The 25,922-nt window shown below is 42.9% G+C and overlaps 2 protein-coding genes across 4 annotated transcripts in view; one reads left to right on the forward strand and one right to left on the reverse strand.

Annotated features, from left to right (window-relative positions):
• mbd2 (methyl-CpG binding domain protein 2) overlaps positions 1-13,502 on the reverse strand; it is a 39,840-nt gene extending 26,338 nt beyond the window's left edge. Inside the window, exons 1-3 of the mRNA XM_034710380.1 lie at positions 13,012-13,502; positions 7,374-7,533; positions 69-209 (exon numbers count right to left, since the gene is read on the reverse strand). Of these exons, the coding sequence (XP_034566271.1) occupies positions 69-209; positions 7,374-7,533; positions 13,012-13,121 (411 nt within the window). The 5' untranslated portion in view covers positions 13,122-13,502. The remainder of the gene's footprint in view (positions 1-68; positions 210-7,373; positions 7,534-13,011) is intronic.
• A 3,353-nt stretch (positions 13,503-16,855) lies between these two features.
• Positions 16,856-24,632, forward strand: c19h18orf54 (chromosome 19 C18orf54 homolog). 3 transcript variants are annotated; one of them, XM_034710091.1, is made up of 16 exons: positions 16,856-17,044; positions 18,521-18,656; positions 18,852-19,008; positions 19,102-19,269; positions 19,856-20,003; positions 20,088-20,151; positions 20,239-20,437; positions 21,117-21,205; positions 21,758-21,866; positions 21,958-22,050; positions 22,166-22,244; positions 22,333-22,396; positions 22,481-22,636; positions 22,921-23,013; positions 23,182-23,237; positions 23,329-24,632. In XM_034710091.1, exons 2-16 carry the CDS (start codon positions 18,522-18,524, stop codon positions 23,477-23,479), a joined length of 1,761 nt encoding a protein of 586 aa, XP_034565982.1. In that variant the 5' UTR covers positions 16,856-17,044; position 18,521; the 3' UTR covers positions 23,480-24,632. The 3 variants fall into 3 exon arrangements, with proteins under 3 accessions (XP_034565982.1, XP_034565984.1, XP_034565983.1); XM_034710092.1 differs by lacking the exon at positions 22,921-23,013 and having other exon boundaries at positions 16,864-17,044; XM_034710093.1 differs by lacking the exons at positions 22,921-23,013; positions 23,182-23,237; positions 23,329-24,632 and adding an exon at positions 23,049-23,142 and having other exon boundaries at positions 16,861-17,044.
• Positions 24,633-25,922: the final 1,290 nt, after the last annotated feature.

The raw sequence follows: 25,922 nt of genomic DNA on the forward strand, positions 1-25,922 counted from the left end.
AGGCATTACCATGGAGACACCTGAACATGTGAGTGTGTGGCTTTGTGTGAGTGATAACAGCTTCTCACCTGTCTCGGCTGCTCGGCCCCTCGCTGCATGTCCGACTTCACCTTGTTGCCGGGATGACTCGTAACCTTTGTAACGGGCTGTTTAAAGATGGAGGCCGTCTGTCTGATGGGCAGAGCGGTGTTCAGGTCCGGTTTACCTCCCTGAAAGACACGCGTACGAGTCAGTGTGTGTGTGTGACCTGACTTATTTTCCTTCACCTTCCCTCTCTTTTTCCTTTCCTCCTGATATGGTTTACTTTCCGAAACATGAGACAGAGAGCGATAACAAACGTGTGTGTGTGCTTGAGCTTAAAGGGTTAACTCCAGCTGAGGTCTCACCAATAACAACAGGAAGTGTGCATGTGTGTATTTGTGTGTGTGTGTGTGTGTGTGTGCTCCTAGGTAATGAAGTGTGAAGAGCAGCAGCAGAGCTGCAAACTGTGTCAATACACCACCCACACACGCATGCACGCATGCACGCACGCACGCACGCACACACACACACACACACACACACACACACAAAAACACACACACACACACACACACACACACACACACACATACACACACAAAGGTTAATTCTGCGTTGCTGAAGGATGTTGATGTGTGTTTGTTCAATTCAAAACAACACACTTCACCCCCTGCAGCTGTGGAGAAGCTCGAGTATGGAGGTTACCAGGCTAGCTTAGATTAGCTTAGCTTAGCTCCCTCAGGTGGGTCCAGTCCACATCATAACAGATTCTTGTGTTGGTTTGAAGCAGACACTCAAAGTTATGGAAAGTTCAATGACTCTTGTGTTAGCGTTTGTTACATTTCTTCCCACCGTTCCTCCTCTACTGTGATTATCCGATGCACACAGTGCTGTAGGAGGAATCAGGAAGCTGCCTTACTAAAACAATTAAATAATAATAATGATCAGAGGATCAGTGCAATAATGACCTAAATAGAACTGAATGACAAAAATGGCCGCCAATGTTTCTCAACTCAACTCAAACTCAAAATATACCTGCTTAATCGTGATATTCATCCTGCTAAGTGGTCGATATAAAACAAAGCAAATGTCACGTTTTTTTATTTGAGTTACCGTAAACTCTGAAAAAATCGCACCGGTGTAAAGACGCACTCTGTATTTGAAGGTCAATCAGAGATTAAAAAAATGTAAACTGTCTTCCTGCATGGCGATGTCTATTTTGATCAGTGATGTCTTCAACGAGGAGTTTCTGTGCAGCTGTGTCGCTCTTTTTGTTCCGTTTGTTTTCACTATCGGGAGTTTGCACTCCTACTAGCTAGAGCAGGGGTTCTGAAACTTTTTGGAGCCAGGGACCCCTCATAATTGTAACACAGATGAAGCACATTAGTGATGTGTCATGATCAAAAGCTGCGGCTCTGAGAGCCGATGCTTTATAGTGAATCAGAAGAGCCGGCTCCCAGTTTTTCATTTCGCTGCTTAGCTCTCACAGTGTTCAGCCCCAGCTCTGCTCACAGCAGAACTTTGTTTTGATTGGTCGGCATGGCGGCCATGCTGCCAATCACATGTGAGGATATAGGATTCAGGTGATGGAGGGGAGGCTGTGTATCCTGGCTACATCTGTTCCTTCAGAGAGAGTCTTCTTGAAGACCGGGCAAATTCTCACTGAGAGGAGAAATCAGATCAGCCCATCCAAGCTGAGGATATTAATAATGTTTGCTCCAGTTTGGTTCTGTTTGCATGAGTTTGGTTCTGGTTCTGTTTGCTCCAGTTTGGTTCTGGTACTGGTTCTGTTTGCTTGAGTTTGGTTCTGGTTTTGGTTCTGTTCTGTTTCGGTACTGGAAAATTTCTGGTTCGGTTCTGGTTCTGGTTCGGTTCTGGTTCGTTCTGGTTCGGTTCTGGTTTAGTTCTGGTTCGGTTTTGGTTCGGGTCTGGTTCGGGTCTGGTTCGGGTCTGGTCGGGTTTTCTTGAGTTTGGTTCTGGTTCTGTTTGCTTGAGTTCGGTTCTAGTTCTGTTCTGGCTCGGTTCTGGTACGGTTCTGTTCTGGTTCTGTTCTGTTTCTGTTCTGTTTCTGTTCAGTTCTGGTTCGGGTCTGGTTCAGTTCTGGTACGGTTCTGGTTCGGTTCTGGTTGCGGTTCTGGTTCGGTTCTGGTTCGGGTCTGGTTCGGTTTGCTTGAGTTCGGTTCTGGTACCGTTCTGTTCTGGTTCAGTTCTGTTTCGGTTCGGTTCTGGTTCAGTTCTGGTTCGGTTCTGGTTCGGTTCTGGTTCGGTTCTGGTTTGGGTCTGGTTCTGTTCTGGTTGGGTTTGCTTGAGTTTGCTTGAGTTTGATTCTGGTTCTGTTTGCTTAAGTTTAGTTCTGGTTCTAACCCTAATCATAACCCTAACCCTAATCTTAACCCTAATAATAACCCTAACCCTAATCCTAACCCTAACCCTAATCACAACCCTATCCCAACCCTAACCCTAACTCTAATCCTAACCCTAACCCTAACCCTAATCCCAACCCTAACTCTAATCCCAACCCTAATCACAACCCTAACCCTAACCCTAATCCCAACCCTAACCCTAACCCTAATCCCAACCCTAACCCTAATTCTAATCCCAACCCTAACCCTAACCCTAACCCTAACCCTAATCACAACCCTAACCCTAACCCTAACCCTTATCACAACCCTAACCCTAATCCTAACCCTAATCACAACCCTAACCCTAACCCTAATCACAACCCTAACCCTAATCCTAATCATATCCTTACCTTAACCCTAGGGTTAGGGTAAGAATGGTTTTGTAACAGAATAAATGCACCAAATTGGTCAATTATAAGGCTGCTCATAAAAACACCGTACGTAAAAGGGTTTTCAACACAGACCATTCGTTTTTTTTCAAAATTAAGGTAAAACATACGGCTACAAAAGATCCTAAATTAAGAGCCGTTCGGGAGTCGAAAGAGCCGACTCTTCTTTGGGAGCCGAGTTAAAAGAGCCGGCTCTCTGAAAAGAGCCGAACTTCCCATCACTAAAGCACATGCTTACTACCATTTGCACTCTTAGTTTCCCTTGGAACTATTTGTATCAATGTAAATACTTCAGACCTGTACCATAGTGATAAACAGATAACACTTCAATTTGAATCAAGTAAATACCACTTGTATACTTTAAAACAGGGGGTCATTTCATTCCTTGTGGACTCAACATGACAACATTTATACTTTTCAAGTAATTGATCTTAAACGCTTTCAGAAAACGAACAGTAGCAAGACTCACATATCCCTTCGAGCCACCAAATGGTATCATAACAATGGTGTATATGCTGTTTTTAATGACACAGCACAATTTTATAATTTATTAGAAATGTATTCAAATTAATTCACGGACCCCCATGCTATAGTTCGCAGACCCCCAGGGGTCCCAGGACCCCACTTTGAGGACAACTGAGCTAGAGTACGGTAATTGAGCTCTCAGCCTGCAGAGAAAGTTGTGAGAAACAATAAAACTAGACAATATACCCCCGTTTTCTGTGAATGCATGATTAGGAAACGAAGGAGAAAAGGTGTGAAAAAAGTTGTGCAGTGTTGCTGTCTTTTCCAGCACAGCGTGCACTCAACATTCAATGAATGGGGATGTGTTTTGTTAATCGGGTCAGGTCGCACGCAGCCATGTTGGAATAATTTTCCAGGACTATATGTGATTTTCCAGGACATTTGACTTTTTCTCCCATTTTCCAGGTGTTTTCCAGTACTGGAAAACTGGTCAACTGTTTTCCAGGTTTTCCAGGCCGGGTGGGAACCCTGTCAAAGACAACATTCTAGAATTCTGCCTTTAAGATCAAGGACAACATTCTAGAATTCTTTCTTTCATGTCAGAATTCCGAGAGAAAAGTCAACATTCTGAAGAAGACTCATGTCCAATCTGTTAACATGGAGGAGGCGGGGTTTATGCTCTGAAATGCAGCTTGTTAGCAGGGGGAGCGCCAAATGTTTTGACTCCACTGTGAAGGAGCTGTTGTGTCGCTTATGTTTCTATTAATTCTTCTTCATTTAACTGATACACGACATGTCAGCCATATTAATTATGCAAGTCTATGTAGTCTTCCTCTGCTCTGCGGATTGCACAGAGGTTTATGAATACTTCTAACATGTGCTGCCAAAATAAATACCATAAAATTCAGAGTGTAAGGTGCACTTTTAATAACTGTTCATCTAAAAAAATCTGCCGCATCCTTAAACCAGTGCAACCAGAAGAGGAAGTAAGCAGGACTGTCTCCAGGTTACCTTAGGTCATGATGACCAGATGAGAATTCCTTCCTCATGCCTGAACTTCCTCCTCTGTTCCTTTCACTCCTTGCTTTAAATAAAAGTATCTTGCTCCCAAGTTTGACTTTCACCGGGGAGGTTCTGTTTGTTTGTCGAGATGCCAAGAGGCTGCAGCACGGGCCGAGCAGGATCACATGACATCTGACCCGACTCGTAAACAAACTAACACTGAGGTTTAAAAAAAGCTGAGTCGAAAACATCCAAAATATCTTCCATGTGTTGCTTCAGAGTGTTTCTACAAGCTGTTCATGATGTGTTTTTGAGTTTTTGATACTGGCTGCATATCTCTGATTTTTGTTTTAGTGTTTTCAAACCTACATTTCTACCTCCTGAAGGACGGGACTCTCGACCTCGGCAGAGCTCTGAGCTTTCTCTGCACTTTTACTTTCTCTTTGTCTGACCGAGTTCTCGCTTTAACAGAACATTTTGTCATTTTTTTGTTTGTTTTAAATTGTTTAGTGATTTATTGCTGATCCGTTCCGTTTGTTTGTTCGCTACAAACTTCAGGAACGAGATGATACAGTTTACCCAGAGATAATAACATCTCTGACACCGAGGAGTTTCTCTGCTTTCACTGCGCTGAGAGGGAGGAGACAGAGCTGCTGTTATCTCTGGTTCAAAGCACACTACAGCACAAACACACACACACACACACACACACACAGGCTTGACCTCTCTCCGTCACACACACACACACACACACACACACACACACACACACACACACACACACACACACACACACACACACACACACACACACACACACACACAAGCACACAGCTCTCTGACCTGTGTGGGCGGGGCTGACTCTTGCAGTAACTCTAGTAAGAGAAGCTTAAACATGACCGGGGGAAATACTGCTTTCTGGTTGGCTGCCAGGCGTCTGCTATAGATCTGGTCAACAGTTCAACCAGTTACCAATCAGAGCTGGAGACCAGATACTCCTGACATCTTTTGTGAAAAATAACTTCTTACATGTGGATATATTTTTCATTTTAAGTAAATTAATGTATGTTGTACAAAAGCAGAGTGATGTTGTTTAGGTTGATTAAAGTTTGAAGGTAAAATGTCACCTTCACTGTCATGTGAGTGTTTCTCAGAGCTGGTGTTCTGTGGAATAATGCTACCTATCCAAATGTGCTTCCAAGTAGCTCTGCAAATGTTGCTCCCTCCTGTTTGGATCTTTTCTTGTGTTGTATTACTCTCAGATGAATGCTGCTTGGCATAAAAGTGTCTGGTTGAAGTAGTAGCATTGCACCACTGTAATGCCAACACATGCACATGACATTGTGTTGGTCTTAAGTGGAAGGAAAGAGGGGAGCGTGCATGCATTTTGCACCCCAGTCCATTGTGAGCATACTCTGATAAAGTGTGCTCACAGTTTGTCTCAATTAATCAATCAAGCTTTATTTATATAGTACCTTTCATACAAATCAAATGCACTTCAAAGTGCTTTACAGCGATTGAAAATAAGAAAGAAGCTAATGGAAAAACATATTAAAAAACAAAAAAATATTTTAAAATAGAGATTTATGCACACCGACAACAATAAAATATGTGTAAATAAAATAAGTTAAGTATCAGATTATTATTAAGAGTATACATCAATTTAAATGTATTTAAATAAATAAATAAAAAATAAACAGTAAAAATTGATAAAAATAATAAAGCAACATTTAAACCAATATAATAGTAAAAGTAAGTAATACAATTGTTAAACCCTACATAAAAGCCAGATTGTCTGATGATGTGACTGTGTTTTGGTGAATTTGAAGTCTCTGTGTGCTGTTGTCTTGAATCTTTAAGGCTGAATTTAGAGTCATTAATTTGTTTCAGAGCTATGGTTGTCCACAGAGACTGTCCACTACCTGTCACACACACCGTATGATCAGCCTACCTTCCTCTGCAGTACGTTAAGATCCTGTCTGATAGAGTCGGCCTCACTGGAGATTTGAATAATACATACATCTGCTGTGCCACGTGTGAGGATGTACAGTACACACTGTCTCTCTCTCAGTCAAGGGAAGAAGACGGCACAGATCGTTTCTCATGTTGTGGGAATGCTTCAGCAGGAAAACCCAGCATGCATTTTTCTGTCAGGAAGCTTTCAACGACTATCTGAAGGTGTTGATTCAATGTTGATGTTTTGACCAAGACTCATCACACATTCATGCAGATTTAAACGATGATTTTCATGTCCTATCTCATGAATACAGCAGCTGAAATGTTTGCATTAAAGTGCATCGCAGGTAGAGTTTGATACAATCCTGCAAAAACTGCTCCAAAGTCCTGCAGCCATCACGTTCTGTTTGCACGGTTTGCAAATATGTGTCTATGCATATGATTATGGCGCGTATGCATGCCTCTTTTTTTCAACATCCATGATACCATTCTCATCCTAAATCAATTCATTCATGTGTGCACACAGGCTTCCTGTCACTGCTTCATCAGTCAGTGAGTCAGCACCCCGGTTGGGCCACTCCACTCAAAGCCTGCTCACGCCCGTCACTGTTGGGACAAAGACTCGTCTGACAGGACGGAACAAGTTTGAGTCGAGACACCCACGATGTGAGAAAACTCACGGCCACATCGTTCACGAGTTGAGTGCAAGTCTGAGTGTAAACAACCACAAGAGGGGAACAAGTTCTCATAGAGAAACTTTCAAGGGAGATTACAGACAAACGTCACCGGACTGTACTGGAGTCGCGCAGCCATTTCAGCGCTACGAGAATAAAGAGAGTAGAAGAAGAAAGCTCAGCCGTCAATGGTTGTCGTATCGCTCTCAGATTAAACTCTTCCTCTCTGCTGAATAAGTGTTTGTGCAGTAACCTGCTGACCTGTGAACTTGCTGCAGGAGGAGATGTGTTAATCCCATAATCTTATAACACACAACACAACTCGAGCAAAGGCTAAGCCCCGCCTCCACAGGTGTGTGTGTGTGTGTGTGTGTGTGTGTGTGTGTGTGTGTGTGTGTGTGTGTGTGTGTGTGTGTGTGTGTGTGTGTGTGTGTGTGTGTGTGTGTGTGATCTTCGAGTGTTACCTTGGCCAGGTTGAGCTGGTCGTGTCGAAGTCTCTGTTTGTTCTTCTGCATCTTCCCCGGCATCATCTTCCCGGTCCGGAAGTCGAAACATCCCAGATCCACCGCATTTCCAAGGTATCGGGAGAGCTGAGGTTTACTCCTGAACTTCTTCCCTGAGGGGCTGAGAGGAGGAGAGAGAGTCAGAGTGATGTCACATCACCAGCTGTGGCCTATTACCCCTCTAGAACACTACACTCCCAACATGCAGGCCTGCTGGTCGTGCCTAAAGTCTCTTAAAGTAGCATGGGAGGTCGAGCCTTCAGATATCAGGCCCCTCTCCTTTGGAATCATCTACCAGTCAGGGTCCACGAGGCAGACACCCTCTCTACTTTTAAGAGTAAGCTTCAATCTTTCCTTTTTGAGAAAGCTTATAGTTAGAGCTGGATCAGGTTTGGACCAGGTCTTAATTATGCTGCTATAGGCTTAGACTGCTAAAGGCTCCGACTGCTATAGGCTTGGACTGACACACTGGGATCCTGTCTTTCCCTCTCTCTCCTCTCTCTGTCTGTCTCTTACTTTAACTCTTCCTGTCCCTTTAAAGTTACAAACCATAGACCTTTCTGGAGTCTCTGAGCTCCCTTGTCTCGTAGGTTCCTCTGGATCTCTGCTGCTGTGGACGTGCCAGACTCCAGCTGCTACAACTACTACTATCCGTCTCACCACTATCATCTCTGTCTCTCTTCTTCTTCTCCCTCTATCCCTCTCTCCAACATGGTCTCAGCAGATGTGTGTCTAACATGAGTCTGGTCCTGCTGGAGGTTTCTGCCTGTTAAAGGAAGTTTGTCCTTGCCACTGTAACTTGCTAAATGCTGCGAAGTGCTCTGCTCATTGTGGATTAAGATGAGATCAGACTGAGTCCTGTCTTTAAGATGGGACTGGATCTTATCCTGTCTTGATGTTGGGTCTTTGTTAATAATAGAACATAGAGTACGGTCTAGATGAATCACAGCGGTGTGTTTGCACGGTCTTGTTTGGGCACACGGCTGGAGAAGCTGCATCAGTCTGAATCAGCTTTCTAACCACAGAACTCTGTTTAGTATGATGCATGCAGAAATAAAGGAGTGATAATATCTAACTCCACCTACAGTCGGAGTCTGCAGGTGGATGCTCGAGGCTGAAGGTTTGAGTGCAGCACTGGTGCAGAGCAGAGGCAGAGACCGGAAATCCTGCAGCTTAAATAGACTCCCTAATTTAGAGGATACGTTTGTCGGGTGATTGTGAGAATGATGCATGATGAATGTTGAATTAGTGCAGCTTGAGTTGCTGCATGAACTAGCTCACAAGTGTTGCTCCATTGAAGTATGATCATGACAACAGCAAAGCAACTTTTGATGACTAACTCAGAGTCTTAAACATCCTGCCTGCAGAGACCCATTTATCCTCCCCCCTTGTCCAACAGGGAAGACATCATGCTGGGAAGGATGTGTGGACAAACTGAGAGAAAATATCAGAGGGAGAGCATGTGTGAAAGGAGCTAAGGTTACTTTTTAAATAATGCATATGTATAAGATGCGTTTTAGGAAGTCAGCATTTAGGTCAGATGTCTGATCCTGCAAGGGCGAAAGGTTCCTGACGGCAGAAGCAAACTCAGAATTTAGTTTAGTCTTTCACACCGCTGCACAGAACGACTAATAGAGGAACTGTTTAATCTGCAATCCAGACCGGCTGCATCTTAAACCTGCGTCTTTTAACGGCGAGTGTGTCAGCGAGGTCAGTCCAGGATCAGAGACCTCGGGGGAGCAATAAAGGTCCAGAAGTGTTACTGGTCCTCGCAAAGATAGAAGAACAAGAGCAGACACACAGCCTGTGTTCAGCTGCGTCTGACATGTAGGTCAGCAGCAACGCAGCAAAGATCAGAGGCCGTGTGTGTGTGATTGTGTGTGTGTGTGTGTATTGTGTTTCATCTTGCTTAAGCTCTGCTCTGTAGCCACCAGATGAACTCTGTTTCTGTGGCCGTGTTCTTCCTGGGAACATTGTGGAAGTCATGTGAATCAGACGTTTGGATAAATTGTGGTGCAGACTGAGATAAACAGCGTGAGTAAAGATGGAGGCAGCAGAGAGCGAGGGAGAGAGGCCTGTGCAGGGTGGTGTGTCAGGGTGTTGCTGCTCTTCCAGTAAGTCGACCTGCTGACTGGTCTCCTTACTGGAACTGATGAGTCACATTTCAGGGCAAACTGAAAGTAAAGCCGCCCGAGCGTCTGCCCTGCGAGCGGCTGCTGCTCCTTCATGTTCAGAGTCCAGGATGTGACGGCGCTCACATGTGTCTGTCTCTGAGCTGTTAATCTGATCTCCCCGCCCGCTGATCAACAGGAAGAGAACGCATGCTGCCTGTGAGAGCAGCCGGCGGCTCTCGGGCGTCACAGCTTCACCACAGACCTGAGCTAACGATGACATCATTTCCTCTGCAGTCTGCAGGAGAGAGAAGATACACGGCCAGGAACATGAAGGACCCAGGACTACACACTGATCTGCCTTAGAGGAGGGCTGCGATGAGAGATTCATGCAAAAATGCTCATATCTTTCTTTTGTTCCATAATCAAATATAACAGTTACTCGTGAGTGATCACTTTTTGTAATTAAAGGAGTATTTCACTACTTAAAGATATATTTGCACCATCTTTAGTGAAGATTTATCAGACCTTTACGTGCACCACTCTCCTTAAAACTCCAAATTTTCATACACGTGTGAACCAAGCGGTAACCTCCGGTCTCAAACTATGAAGCCCATGCAGAAGTGTTTGAGGCTGGCTGCAGAAACACCGGAAACCGCATTCACACCAATTCAAAAAAGGTGATCTTTGCAGCATTAATAAACATGTTTACAGCCTGGTTCAAAAAACAGCATGGCTCTACGTAGCTAATTTCTCTATCGGCACACACTGTACGGGGGTGATTTATTTTCTAACGGGATGGTTCAGAAGATATTAAGATTATAAGTTTTTGCCCAAATAAGGACATGACTGACTTGACTCCTGGACGGGAACACATAGCTGTTGGCGAGGAGGCTCAAACCCCACCTCTTTACATCACATTTTGTGTGGCTGAGTTCCGCATTACCAATATAGCTGCCGCCGCCAATTGGCTTCAAAACAGCGCTCAGGAACAGATGGGTGACGTCAAGGATACTACGTCCTTTATTACATTCTATGGTGTAAACGCAGACGTTTGACTCTGAGAGGACTGTTCTCTGCACCCTCCTTGTAAAAGTCAGCGTAAAGCGGGCGTGAGCTGATGTGTGAACACAGCAGGAACACACCCTACAAGCGAGTGGGCGGCGTGATGATGTCATTCACATGCTTCAGATGTCATGTTAAGTTTGCTGCTATCGTGTCTGTCTCGCATTAATGATCTGAAACTTGTTGAAGGGACACAAATGTAGAGACAGTGAACGCTGCTCCTTTAATTAAAGGCACAGTAAGGAGCTTTCATGTTGAGTTGATTCTGGCGCCCCATCTGGAGGAAATCAGTATTGTTTTTTGGCATCTGAATCAACACTTGAGAGGAGATAAGCGGGAGTAGCAATGACGCTTCAACACGGCTTTTAAATTGTTTTTAACTAAAAAAGCCATGGCAGAGATTAGTCGGTGTTTTGGTTTAAACAGCGACCCTGTTAACTGGAGACTATCAGCCGGATGCATCCCTCATAAATGTCTTTAGACGATCATTAAATATCTGATGAGGATTTTTTGAAATCTTAATAAAAACTAAACTAGTTTGCATTCCCAGGAACTCCCTCTGTGTTTCAACAGCTGTGTAAACTCCACAAACACTGACACATTCAGCTGAAGGTCTCCAGTTTACAGGGTCACTTTTAAAACTGTAACTCCGAGAGAGACGCATTCATGGTAGACTGAGAGAAGACTACTGTTACAAGCTGCTAAATCAAGTGAATCACAGCTTCTTCTTTTGAAAAGTACACACACATACAAAAAAGATAGAACTAATAAAAAGACATGAAAGAAAGAGAAATCAAGTGAATCACAGGTGTGTGTGATGTTATTGTGGATGGTGGGTGGAATAAAAACACTGTGGTTAATCTACCAATCAGACACCTCAGATACGTAGAGCCAAGCCATTTTTTGAACCAGGCTGTGAACATGTTTATTATTGCTGCAAATATTGTCTTTTTTGAATTGGTGTGTCTGTGGTTTCCGGTACTTCCAGAGCCAGCCTCAAGCGGATTCTAGATGAATTGCAGTTTATAACACTTCCGCATGGGCTTCATAGATTGAGACCAGAGGTTACCGCTTGGTCGTCAGTGGACACAGGCCCTTAAGGCGCTGGTCGGATATGCCATGCTTCTGATTTTTTAAGGTGGTCCGTCCGAACATTAATTAATTTTAGGATCAATACATTTACACAACTTAAAATGTGAATTAAACGTATAAAAGTGAAAATGAAAAAAAAACACAAGGAGCTCTTCATTTGGAGGGTCGAGGTGGGAACTGGCCCTGACTGAACTTCATGAAACAGCTTTTTTAAAACCACTAAGTTTAATAATATTATTAACATATCAGATATTGATAACACCGTCAGTTATACACATCATGTTGCTAAGGAAAGGGGTAACAACGCATTTGGCTTTGTCTATTTTTTTAATGATTAATCAATAATTGATCGTTAACGTTTCCAAACATCGATCACGGAGATTTCTTAATCCTGACTGTTTTAATCCTGACTGTTTTATCACCTTCAGATGAGTCAGCTGGTTGGAATTTAACTTTCTGTTCACAGCTGTTAAATGAGTCGCTTCAGGACATCTCTCACCATGAGACAACTTTTGCGAAGTGCTTTGAAGTCGAGGTCGTCAGTGGACACAGGCCCTAAAGGCACTGGTCGGATATGCCATGCTTCTTTTTTTAAGGTAGTCCGTCCGAACCATAGACTGTATAAAATATGGACGTAGGATTCATGACGTCACCCATCTGTTTCTGAAGCGCTGTTTTGAGGCCAATCGTCAGCAGCAGCCATATTCCTGCTGTTGAGCGATTGTGACGTAAAGAGGCGGGCTTTGAGCCTCCCAGCCAACAGCTACAGTGTTCCTGCCTGTCAATCAAGTCAGCTGTGCCTCTCATTGGAAGACTTGTAATCTCAATATCTTAGAAAATGTCGCGTTAAAATAAAATTCACCCCCGTACAGTGTGTGCCGATCGAGAGTGCTTCAAAGTCGAGGTCGTCAGTGGACACAGGCCCTTAAGGCGCTGGTCGGATATGCAATGCTTCATCTTTTTAAGATAGTCCGTCAGAACATTAAGTAATTTTAGGATCAATACATTTACACAAATTAAAATGTGAATTAAATGTATAAAAGTGAAAATTACATAAAACATGAGGAGCTCTTCATTTGGAAGGTCGAGGTGGGAACTGGCCCTGACTGAACTTCATGAAACAGCTTTTTTAAAACCACTAAGTTTAATAATATTATCAGATATTGATAAGGGACACTGTGTTCACCACCTTATTATAACCACACTGAGACAGTGAACACTTTCTGATCAGCTTCATGAACAGCAGGAATAACCCCCTGATTTAAGAAGGTCCAGGTTGACTAATCGATCCCTGTTCCCTGTGCAGCTGATCCGGACTGATCGATAAGTACCTGTAGTAGTAGACGTCGCTCTTCCCTGCGCTCAGCCCGGACTTCCTGATCACTTCTTCTTTCTTCCAGCCGGGCGGAAGAGCGGGACAGTCCGTCCTCTTCCTCTCCATCCTCCCCCTCCTGAAGATCCCACGATGATTCCTCTGAGGGGACCGTATCGATCAGTCCGCGGTGAACCCGGCAGCCCGGGCGGTCCCACGTCACGGAGGTTCACGGCGGCTCTGCCTCCCTCCCTCCGCCCCGGCTGCTGCGGAGTCTCTGCCGCGGAAAAGTGTCCCGGGTCGGGCTCGGGGCTGCGCGGTGCCGGGGTGAACTGCCTCCAGGTCCGGATGTAGCTCAGTCTGGCCCCGGGGAGACCCAACGGCTCATCTGATCCGATCTGAACTGAACTGGACCAACGGCAGGCTGTGACGTCTGCGATATTACACACACACACACACGCACACACACACACACACACATACACGCACACACACACATACACGAACTGACACTAACACACACACCCTCTCTCTCTCTCTCTCTCTCTCTCTCTCTCTCTCTCTCTCTCACACACACACACACACCCCCTCTCTCTCTCTCTCTCTCTCTCTCTCTCTCAGAGATCGTCTGTTCATAGAGATGTGTCACTCCGAGGTGATCAAAGAAAATCAAGGTTTTTTAAAAGATGGCCGACGGAAACCGAAAGTTGTTGAGGCTGCACTTTTTATTATCGTAGTTCTTCAGGGTCATAATTATGTCAGTTTATTTTATGATGTCGGCATCATACATTTTTTTTAATCCCACCAGGTTTAATAGCTTATACTCTATGTGTGGATTTTATTACTTTTTGACACATGGTGATAAGCATAGACTATATAAAATAGGCGTCATCTTGCTCAGCTCAAAGTGAGGCCGCCGCTGGCTGCTCCCCCTGGTGGCTGGCTGCAGTATAGATCAAAAACTGTCTCCCCCATTCATTTGAATGGGGCTGCGGTCAAACTTAAAAAAATAAATACACGTCGTACAAATGTTTCTCACATACGTATGCCGTGGTGATATGTAGTTATTAGTAATTGTTTTATAACTTTGTTTGTTGGAAGCAGTTTCAGTGGTAGCAAAGGAAAAGTACAATATGGTACAGAGGACTTCCATTCGTCCCATCTTTCCCTCTTTTTTCCCTCCCACAAATAAGGAAAATAATAGAATCCAACCCAAATGTAAAAAATAATAAATAAAAATAAATAGATAAAATGAAGGGGGGGGGCTCAGTCATCACAATCAGGCAGGGAAGTCAAAGATTCAATATGATTCAAGAGATGGCTCCAAGTCTTATCGAATGTGTTCGAGGAACCATTAAGGGATGAAGTTATTATTTGACTGTTTTGTGTTCAAGGCCTCTTTCTTTCTGAAAAGTTTATTTTTTTCGTTATCCGGATTCATATTGATTGACAGCTGCCGTAGAGAGAAACTCCGTAGGGCCTCGGGATGGTATGCTGTAAGGCGGAGCTTGTTACCGTCGAAACACACAAATTCCCTACTGCGCAGACTCTAGCTGCAGAAAATTTACAAGATGTCTGCGCTCTGGAACAGGATATTTTGGCTTCAAAACCGTCCAATGGGAAAAGGCGGAGCGACGCTGTCCATTATATATACAGGCTATGGTTCTATGAGGAAGAAGTGCCTTCCCAGCCAATCAGGGTAACGTAGTGGGGCCTCCACTCGACCAATCAGGACAGAGGGTTGGGAAGTAGCTCTGATTGGTCCGTGATAACGGGAACGAGGGGGATTATATCATTGCTTGATACAAAGGCATTGGAAAACACAGAGATTTCGCCATAATCTCCAATTACTTCACTTACAGATGAGTACAGATGGGTATTATGACGTTTTCTCTAAACTCAGCAGAAAAAAAGGAACGTTTTTTAAACCATTCCTACCAACAGCAGCTTTAACTGACACTAAAGTATAATGTGTAAATAGCCTGCAAAACATGTTTTGGTCACAACCACTTTAGAAATTATTCTAATATGATAAATATGCAAATAATAACTTTTATGTGTAAATAGTTCACTATATAAATAATAGAAACATATTTTAACCTTAACTTAAATACATGAATTGACTTTCCTATTAAAGCTTATAAATATATTGTGAGCACAAGTTGTTTTTCTTCAAGTAACATTAAAAGAAACAAGACAAACCTAAGTTATTTGGATTCTGGTGTCTGGACTTTGAGTCGGAGTGATCCCTCTCTACTTTTACTTCCTCATCTCGCCGTGCCTCCACTGACGTCAGAGGCCGTGGGTTAAAGGGGCTGCAGCCATGAACTCTGGAGACACAGCAGATAGTGGAAGTGGTCAGACTGTTGGAAGGTAAGTATTGTGTTATCTGAGCTGGGTCAAAAGGTGAGGTGCAAAGATAAGAGTGAGGGAAGATATTCAGATCAAAAATGAATGCAAAAAAAAAAGTTTGATACTGTGAGGTTGTTGCACTTTTTACTCCTTCTCATCAGTGACACGTCTTACAATAATCATCCCTATTCAAGAGAAACTGAAAGTTGTGGTCTCAATAGATATCTTCACTTTGCTTTAACTTATTTTTGTATTTGACCATTAACCATGATTTCTTTATTTTTTATTATAAGTTAGCCAAAAAAAGTGTGAAATGTCTCCTCGTCTATTAAATTCTCTGCACTCATATTTTGGGAATGCTTTTGTATCATGATTTCATTGCTTATTTGCAAACAGAAGCCTTATTGGTGCATGTTTTCTTTACGTTAGCGTATAAATACAAATTAATTGACCATTAATGATTAATTAATTACGTAGAAGGGGTGGGATTGAATAAGTTTTACCTCTTCCCACTCCTTTTTGGGTATGTAATCAGAATTGTTAGTGATGGTACAATTTATTATTATTATTATTATTATTATTATTATTATTATTATTATTATTATACCTACTACTATTATTATTATTATTATTATTATTATTATTGTTATTATTATTTCGCATTGTATGTAACTTTTGTTTTTTCTGTTGTGTTTGTCTTTTTGTTTATTCTTGCTTGAGATTATTATTATTTCTACTACTTTTTTTCACATGTTCCCAATAAACACTTTCAGATCAAATCAAAATCAAAAATCAGGAAGGTTATTTAAAGCTGTTGTTCGTAGTCGTGATATAAACATCAGTTCTGAGAGAGATTACGATTGTCAACACTACGCTTCCCCTCTCTGCTGTCGTAACCCCGCCCACAAAAGATCGCTGTGCGCCTTCTATTAGGAAGTAGTGGCTTCCCAGCCTCGTAGTGGGGCCAGCACTCGACCAATCAGGACAGAGGGTTGGGGAGTAGCTCTGATTGGTCCGTGATAACGGGAACGAGGGTAATAATAACATTGCTTGATACAAAAGCATTGGAAAATGCAGAGATTTTGCAATAGTCTCAAATTGCTCCACTTACAGATGACTACCGATGGGTATTATGACCTTTTCTCCAAATCCAGCAGAAAAAAGTAACGTTTTTGTCACCATTCCTACCAACAGCAGCTTTAATCAGGGCTGTAGTCTGCTGGACTATACTCTAGTTAAATGCAGAAAATAAACAGATAAAAAGACAAGTCATGATCACACAAATATGACAATAAAATAAAGTAAAGACTGCGTCAAAAAGAATTATTAAATAAATACATATTCAAATAATTTCTTTAGATCTATAACTTAAAGGAGAGGATTCTGCTTTTTATTTATGAGGGTGTATTTTGTGGTATTTACTTTGTTTGACACCTTTTTCTGTCACACTTTTCTGCACTGCTTCTAAACCCGTCCAGCAGGGGGCGACCTTGCGCTTACACGTCTGTTTACCAACCGCGTTAAGCAAGCGAGGAAGTCACATAGGGAAGTCAGCCCTGATTCCAGACCATGTTCCAGACCAGCTAGCTGAGAGCTAGCTTCACCCGGGAGGCTTGAATCTCCAGTTTCAGAGGTCTGTGTTGGCTGTGGACGAAACTGAAGGAAGAAGACACAAACAGGAGACAAACTGGAGTAAAATAGTAAGCTGTGTGTTTTAATTTGAGGTAGATTAACAGGTTTAAATCAGAACATTCCTGCGTTAGGCGCTTTTCTCCTGTTAAGTATGTAAACACTGTAACTTAGCTTATTCGGACTTGTCAATAAGTTATCCTTATGGAGGCAAAAGTCCTGTAAACACTTCAATATCACTAAAATACTGTTAACCTTCTGTGAAAACAAGTTATTTAATCATTAGAGAGTCAACGGTGCTGATTTATTGTGTTGTGGTTGTTGTGAGCTAACTGTTGTCAAGGCTTACACCAAACAAGCACTGATTTTCTATCATTCAGACACCTCCAGGTTGCTTCCTGTGAACTTTTAATGACTATACAGACATTCAAAAGTTGCTAAATTCACTTAACAACTTTCTGACACCTGCTTTTATGAAGTGAAACTCAGATTGGAAGATGTTGAATCATGATTGTTGACAGTTTGGACTCAATAAAAAAGATAACTTCAGTGGTTAGATACACTAGGAGATCAATAAACTATCTTCATGTCTTGATTAAGTTCTGTACATGGTGTGTTTATTTCTACATGATGCTGGTAGACAAAAAGATTAACTCATATACATCACTTTAGATTTTAAATCCGTTCTACGTCACAACGCGGAAGTTAGCATCTGATTGGTTAAGGCACTATACACGGAATAAATTGTCAAATCTGGACTAGATTAAATTAACAATGATTAAATCAAATTAAACATATATTTTAATTAATTGTATTTGTATAGATTTTATTAAATTAAAAACTAAATCATTTTATTTTTAAAATAATAAATAGATTCAAATTCAGTTATTAGTTATACAGTCTATGATTAAAACACAGTTTATAATTTTGAAACCTTTACTCTATTTGTGAAAATGTAAATGCACTTAGACCACATTGTACCAGGTCCTGATCCAGAACCACTACACCTAGACTCATTAGATCTGGGCTAGACTATCCCTGGAAATATTTTTAAAAGGCCAGTTTCACTGTTTTTGTGACTCCAGACCACATTGGACATTGTTATACCAGTGAAAGTGACATTTCCCTTCTTTTTCTGCACCCCTTAGAATAATTTAGTCTGAATCTTACAAGACTATGTGTTGGTTCTGGTTTGGGACTTGTTCGATTGCGGTCTACAGCAGGGGTTCGCAAGTTGTGGGTCACAAGATGCCGTCTAAAAAACAAAAACAAACTATTTGAAGTATTTAAAATCGCATATTTTAAGCTTTATTGTACAAAATAATGTTGCTAAATCATAGATAAAATCATCCAAAATGTCATAAATATTCTTCTTTTCTTTGTTGTCTCATGACATCTGAGCTGATCATGATCGATCCAGGACAGAGCAACATTTAACCACCTCGAGGGACAGTGGATTACTCGCCAGCATCATAGCGACCTCTTCTTTCTGTACAAGACTCATTATTAACCTCAAAATGTGGTTCTTGTGTTTTTTCTTTCTGCAGCATGGAGTACAGCCGGTTGGTCGGGGACGTTCTATCTCCAGAGTCAACTGTGACCTCCCTGCTGTCCAGCTCAGGTCACCTGAGGAGCGGTCTGCTGGCTCCTGAACACAACGCCACCTTCAGATACAGAGACAAGGTTCACTCTGCTTTCATGTTATTACTTATGATGAGTTCACTGCAGCAGGAATGAGATCTGTGGAGGAAGATTGCATGCCTTCAACTGCTTTTATGTCAGTGGTGAAGTCCAGATGAGCTGCTGGCTGTAAAATATTCGGACGTGTCTCGTCGTGCTGAATATAATAACCCATGCATGTCGATTTATCGACCCCAGGAATATGAGTCGGCTTCGGCAGCGTTGGACGCCTACATCACAGACTTCGAGAGGAGTCGACAGAGCAGAGAGTCTTCTACGGGAAAGCTGGTTCTGCCTCAGAGTCCACGCTCCACACCGAGCAGAGCTGGAGTGAGCACGCTCAGGAACAAAGATGGTAGGTCATCAGCTCTGTGTTTGATGATTTAAATATTGTTTCTGTTAATCCTGATTAAATCATCTGTTTTTAATGTTTCTTTTTCACCCATAGTCCTCCGGGAGCGTCTGACGGAAAGGGAGCTGGACTTCCTGAACCTCCCCGTCAGCTCGCTCCATCATCGCAGCAACAGAGACAGACTCTCCATGACCACTGATGAGTTACTGTCCATCCCTCATGATGGCTCCATGCCCATCACCCACACCTCTGCCTTCATCCAGGGTCAGTAGACGCACTACCCAACACATCACCTACAAGTCTAGCTTCAAACAAGGTCCTTAAACCTATCACACACTCCTCTGCCTTCATGCAGGGTCCTTTAATGCATCGCTTCCTTTATTTATCCACAAGTCCTTCATCACATCTCACACTTTTTATTGCATGGTCTTTAAACGCAGCACTCACATCTCCACTTCCTCCCGAGGTCTTTAAATGCATCATCCACACCTGTGTCTTCATCTGAAGTCGTTAAATGCAGCACTCGCACCTCCATTTTTATTGAGACGTCATTAAATGCACCATTCACACTTTCAACTTACCCAGCTGTCATTAAACGCATCACCTGCAGCTTCACTTACATCCGTAGGTCATTAAACGCATCACCTTCGCTCACATCTGAGGTCTTTAAACGAGTCGTGCCCACCTCTGCTTTTATTGAAGGCTCCTTAAATGCATCACTGATACCCGAGGTCATTAAACGCATCACACCTTCTCGTGTTTCTATCAAAGCTCTTTGAGTTCTGGTTTGTTGGACAGTTTCCATCGTTGTGCAGGTCTCGTCCTCTGACTCTCTCGTCTTCTGCTTCAGGTCTCGTGTCCCGATCTGCAGCCCCTCAGCCTCGCTTCACCTCCTCGAGACCTGCACACAGAACCTGGGACAGACCCGGCTGCAGCCACACCACCCCGGGACTAAACCTGCACCACTCTCACCCAACCAGGGCACACAGAAGCTTCATGTTTGTGCTGTTTCTTCTCTTTGTTTTAAAACAAATGTTGTATAAACTTTACCTTTCATAACTTTCCCTCCTGTCTGTGTACAGAGGGAGACAAGGAGCAGCCATGTTGAGACCAGATGCCGACGTCTCCTCAGGCAGCTACTCAAGGGTGGCTATGGTTTATATTTGAATCACCTTGAGGTCTTCGATATTCTTCTTCTATGTCCAACAGTGTTTTACTCTTTCTCTCTTTCAGTCTGCACACAGAGCAGCAAGATCAGAGCGAGCAGACCCGTCTTCGTCCTTGCTCCACCTCCCTCACTGGTTCACCAGCAACAAGTCTGAAATGAACTTCTCAGGAATCACCAGCGTGCCCGACCTGAAGTATCCGGCCTGGATCCAACGCTGTGACCTAAGCGAGCCGCCAACGCCTGCAGAGTCCGAGCTGTGGGACGGTACGACAAGCTCCACACGACACCAAAGACACCACAGTCCACAGCTCAGCCATCAATAACTCACACTGCAGATTGTTCTGCTGCCTCATGCATGAGTCAATGTTTGAGTCTCCAGCTGCACAGAGTTTTCTACCCTATCAGGCTTTTGATTTCTCCTCCTCCTCCTTTTTTAAAGAGTAAATGTGCAGCTGTTGGAAGAGGCATCCTCTGCATTTGCTGTCTTCTTTAACATGAACTGAAATAGCTGACTAACTGACCCAATGCCTGCTGCAATAACTGATAATTAACTCCAAAGCAAAGCTGCAACATGGACGACCAAAAACATTAATTGATCCATTCTTAACTCAACAAGAAAGCCTGGTTCAAATCAAGTCTGATCTCGTTAGAACCGCCTGATTTTGTAGTTTCCAGCAACACTGAACTCGCTCTTCTTTGCAAAATAAGAAATAGAAAAGGTGCAAAATAAATCCTTTTATTGCTGTGTTAAAGTATGTGCATGCTATTTTAAAATTGCAATGCATTTTGTGCATTAAAGCTGGCCTGTCATCATTTTAAACTACATCTGCATTTGGCATCAACGAAGACGCTTCACAGGTGGTGCAAACAGTTCATTTAGTGTATAACTCCTGACATATCATTATCAAAACAACCTTTTTTGATCTCCATGTTTATCTTTCAGGTGTTTCTCTACCCGCACATCACAAAACAGGAGCTCCATCCTGGGTGGAGGAGCTGGAGGAGGATGATCCAGAGCAGATGCCGGCTCAGGTGAGAGAACTCGTCTGATAAAGTGTTTGCAGAGAGGTCCTGATTCAAGACAGAGTTATTGTGGAGTGTTCAATGTTACATCCTGCTCTCTATCAATGGGAGGCGCTGGCTTTGGTGTCATGAGCGTGCAACTTGTGTCACGTGATTAAAGGTGGTAACTCCTGACTCTATTCACTCACGACGACGGATTTTGACTGTTAGAACATGACTGAAGCTCAGAGATTACTTGTCGTGCTCAGTTTGGAGCAGCAGGAGCTCCGTCTGCAGGGACTTGGCATGGGAACTGGAGGATAGCTGGCCCACGTCTTAGTATGGACCAAAGTCTGGTGGTTGGAGAGACGCCAGTTAACCTCCTGGACACTGAGGTGACCTTGAGCGAGGCGCCAAATCTCCAGCTGCTCCGGCTGCTCGCCTGTGTGCAGCTTCTCCTCTCTGACATGTCTCCCTTAATGCACAGAGTCCTGTCCATGCGTGTGCAGCATGGTCCTTACATTCATGCAGGATCAATCAACTATCTTTTTGTCTTACTCGTCTTCTTCTCATGTGTCTCAGGCCGACAGCTGGCAGACTCTCAGAGATCTCAGGCTTCAGTTTGCTGAACAGATTTCTCTCCTTGCCTCAGAGAAGAGAGGCTCCAACGTCATGGAGACTCTTTTCAAAAGTAAAGACTCAAATGACTGATTTTGATTCTATAACATGTGACATTTGGATCCTTTTGGAATATCTTTTGTTTGTGTTTGTCCTCCTCTCAGACAACAGGATCGAGTCTCTGATCCAGAAGGCCGATCAGGTGTTGAACTCTCTCTCTCAGAGCTCTGGAGGGGCCGACAGTCGTTCACAGTCAGGTGAGACTTGAACAGAGATGTGTGCTTCTCTGCAGCCAGGGATGAAATTAAATTAAACTTTGTCTCAACCTCTCTATGAAGTAAAATTTCTGCTGTGAAATGTTTTGTGTTTCAGTCAGTATCTCTGATTGTATTGAAGAAGACGTGGGTCGTCTGAACTCAGAGGAGCAGCTCCACTGGAGTCATTTAACTCGGTAAGCTTCCGTCACTCTCCCTCTGTTGTTGGTTCTGATGCCTCATAAGTAAACACACTGAAGATGTGATGATGTGTTGAACCTGCAGGGACTCAGTAGCAGCAGCAGCAGCAGGTCACGCTGACGAGGTTCAGGCTGACAGAGGAGTTCAGGTAAGAGTTGATAACACAGTCTAAAATTATCATGTGACAGATTCAGGATCGCAGCATCCCCCTTCTGACTGCATCCTCCTGCAGGCTCAGGGCTGCGTCTTCAAGCAGCCGGGTCCAGCAGAGGCTCTGAAGCAGATGCTGTTCAGGCTGCAGGCAGTGGAGGCGGAGCTTCAGAGACGACCGCGGACACCAGGAGCTCCAGGAGACGGGTTACAGGCGGAGGAGACTCCAGTGAAGCAGGTGAGAACAGACACTTTAAAGGTCCAATTGGGGGCGCGGGTGGCCTAGCGGTCTAAGCGCCCCACATGCAAAGGCTACAGTCCTCATTGCAGGGGTCACCGGTTCGATACCCGGCCGGTCAACCATTTTCCGCTCTCTAATCCCCACATATCCTGTCTCTCTTCAGCTGTCCTATCAAATAAAGGAAAAAAGACCAAAAATATAAAAGTGTATAAAAGGTCAAATTGATGCTGCTGTTTGAAGTTTAAGAAAACACTTGACATGGCTTTCATCCAAACATTCAGCAGAGACCTGAGGAAGAAAACAAACTCTGTGCTCTCATGTTTAGTCTGAGGGAAAAGTCAAGGACTGAATCTAAAGAGTCAAAGATAAGAACAGTGAGTCAAATCCCTGCACTTCTTTCTTTTATCAGAGCAGAGTAAGAACAACAACACGGCAGGATGAGTCTTCACTGGTTGAGTCTTAAATTGCACCTTGTATTTAATTAGTAGAACTCTTAATCAAACAGTGACATGTTGAATAAAGTTTGTCTCTTCGTGCTGCAGAAACCTGAATCGGAAGAAGAGCTGGAGAGCGTTTTTGGAGGAGCGTCTCTGCAGAGGTAACCGAACATGTCATGTCAGATTTCTCATTCATCTCTCACAGTGCCACATGCTAAACGCTGGTATCCGTGCTGTATTCTCCATCCTCAGAGCTCTGCATCACCTGAGCCGCCTGAAGATGCTGGTGGAAGAACCCAGAGAGAAACGCACAGAGAACGAGGAGGAGAAGGACGAAGATGAAGGACGCTACTCCTCCTCCTCTGCTGAAGGACTCGCTTGCTCTCTGCAGAAACCGTCCTGAGACTGAGAGCTGGTTCTTCACAGCTCCTGTCTGTCTTCATCATCTCCGTCTGTGTCCTTAAACATCCTGCAGCAACAAGAGAAGCTTACACCGGAACAGAAGCTGCAGGTATGATGACAATCTTCGTGTTTGGAGCCGAGCCAGCAGGGGGCGCTGTTTCATGCTGACATTTAACACGCCAGTTTCTTCATTTAAAAATGCCATAACTGTTTCATGCTAATGGAAACACGTTGCAATGCTAGTCACGAGTAACTGTTACACGCCAAACTTTACTTTGTTGAAACCTGTTGTTGATATGAACAGCGTTTCACTTCACCAGTGTTACAGATTCATAATGCTAAATATTAGCATAAACATGCTACTAACATGCATTTGTTTACAATAAGGATTTTATGCTAATGCTACAGTATTGCAATGCTCAAGTTCAGCTCATTGCAACACTACATGTTACATTTTTAACTTCACATTCAAAAGAAAGGATGAAAAGAAAACATATCTAAAAATTTGAAGTTATATATTTTAAATACTGATACATGAAGCACTTTGAGGTGAAAAGTGAATGTTTTATTGTTCTAAATGTGCAAACTGAGGGCGTCTACTGTGCTTAAATTCACACATTACAGATTTATATTGCATTTTAGACACCACCTGTTGAATCAGAATTACTGTACAAGACAAGAAGCGTTAGAATCCTGAGTGAGGGATTAAAAATTAGGGTAAAATAATCCCCTGAATGCATCTATGTCAAAGTGAAGAGGCCAAATGTTTGCTTTTAGTGCAGGTTATCAGTGTAAGTTTATGATGAAGGTGGAACAAGAAGTTTGAGGAAGAGTGTCTGAAGAAGTTCAGCTTTAGCTTCTTAAAGTGTCCGAGTGTTTACGACTGAAGTGCCAAAAAAAAACACGCCTCATAAAGTCTGTAACGAAGGTTTTTACACATGAACTTGATGTATGTCATTGTTGGTCCTGTTACATTATTTTTTAAAGGTCTTGAAAGTCAGTTACTTACTTTAACTCTCATCCTTCTGTTGAACTTTATTTAGTCTGATTCGGACACGTTTTATTTGTATGTTTGTTCAGTTTCAGATGAAAAGATGAACTTGTGTTTCTTAAAATGCCACCTGCTCACATTAAAGCAGTGTCTCTACCTTCAAGGTGTCTGTCTGTTATTTTAATCTTATTGCAGATAGTTCAGACTATAAATGAAACCTAAATTCTTCTACAAACAAAATAGTGATTGTTTTTGAAGCATTTCAAAGTTGGAAAGATGTTTTCTTCTTCTTCCTGTTGCTGAAATGATCAGAAACTGTTTATAAGCAGGGTACCCACCCGTCCTGGAAAACCTAGAAAACAGTTGACCAGTTTTCCAGTACTGGAAAACACCTGGAAAATGGGAGAAAAAGTCAAATGTCCTGGAAAATCCCATATAGTCCTGGAAAATTATTCCAACATGGCTGCGTGCGACCTGACCCGATTAACAAAACACATCCCCATTCATTGAAAGTTGAGTGCACGCTGTGCTGGAAAAGACAGCGACACTGGGCAACTTTTTTCACATCTTTTCTCCTTCGTTTCATAATCATGCATTCACAGAAAACGGGGGTATATTGTTTATGTTTTATTGTTTCTCACAACTTTCTCTGCAGGCTGAGAGCTCAATTACCGTACTCTAGCTCAGTTGTTCTCAAAGTGGGGTCCTGGGACCCCTGGGGTTCCGCGAACTATAGCATGGGGGTCCGCGAACTATAGCATGGGGGTCCGTGAAATAATTTGAATATATTTCTAATAAATGATAAAATTGTGCTGTGTCATTACAAAACAGCATATACACCATTGTTATACCATTTGGTGGCTGAAGGGATATGTGAGTCTTGTTAATTTTCTGAAAGTGTTTAAGATCAATTACTTGAAAAGTATAAATGTTGTCATGTTGAGTCCACAAGGAATGAAATGACCCCCTGTTTTAAAGTGTACAAGTAGTATTTACTTGATTCAAATTGAAGTGTTATCTGTTTATCACTATGGTAAAGGTCTGAAGTATTTACATTGATACGTTTTACAATACAAATAGTTCCAAGGGAAACTAAGAGTGCAAATGGTAGTAAGCATGTGCTTTAGTGATGGCAAGTTCGGCTCTTTTCAGAGAGCTGTCTCTTTTAACTCGGCTCCCAAAGAAGAGTCGGCTCTTTCGACTCCCGAACAGCTCCTAATTTAGGATCTTTTGTAGCCGTATATTTTACCTTAATTTTGAAAAAACTAATGGTTTGTGTTGAAAACCCTTTTACGTATGGTGTTTTTATGAGCAGCCTTATAATTGACCAATTTGGTGCATTTATAGGGTTGTGATTAGGGTTAGGGTTAGGATTTGGGTTAGGATTAGGGTTAGGGTTAGGGTTAGGGTTAGGATTAGGGTTAGGGTTAGGGTTAGGTTTAGGGTTAGGGTT

The sequence above is a fragment of the Notolabrus celidotus genome, chromosome 19 (assembly GCF_009762535.1).
Source record: "Notolabrus celidotus isolate fNotCel1 chromosome 19, fNotCel1.pri, whole genome shotgun sequence".
Taxonomy (NCBI): domain Eukaryota; kingdom Metazoa; phylum Chordata; class Actinopteri; order Labriformes; family Labridae; genus Notolabrus; species Notolabrus celidotus.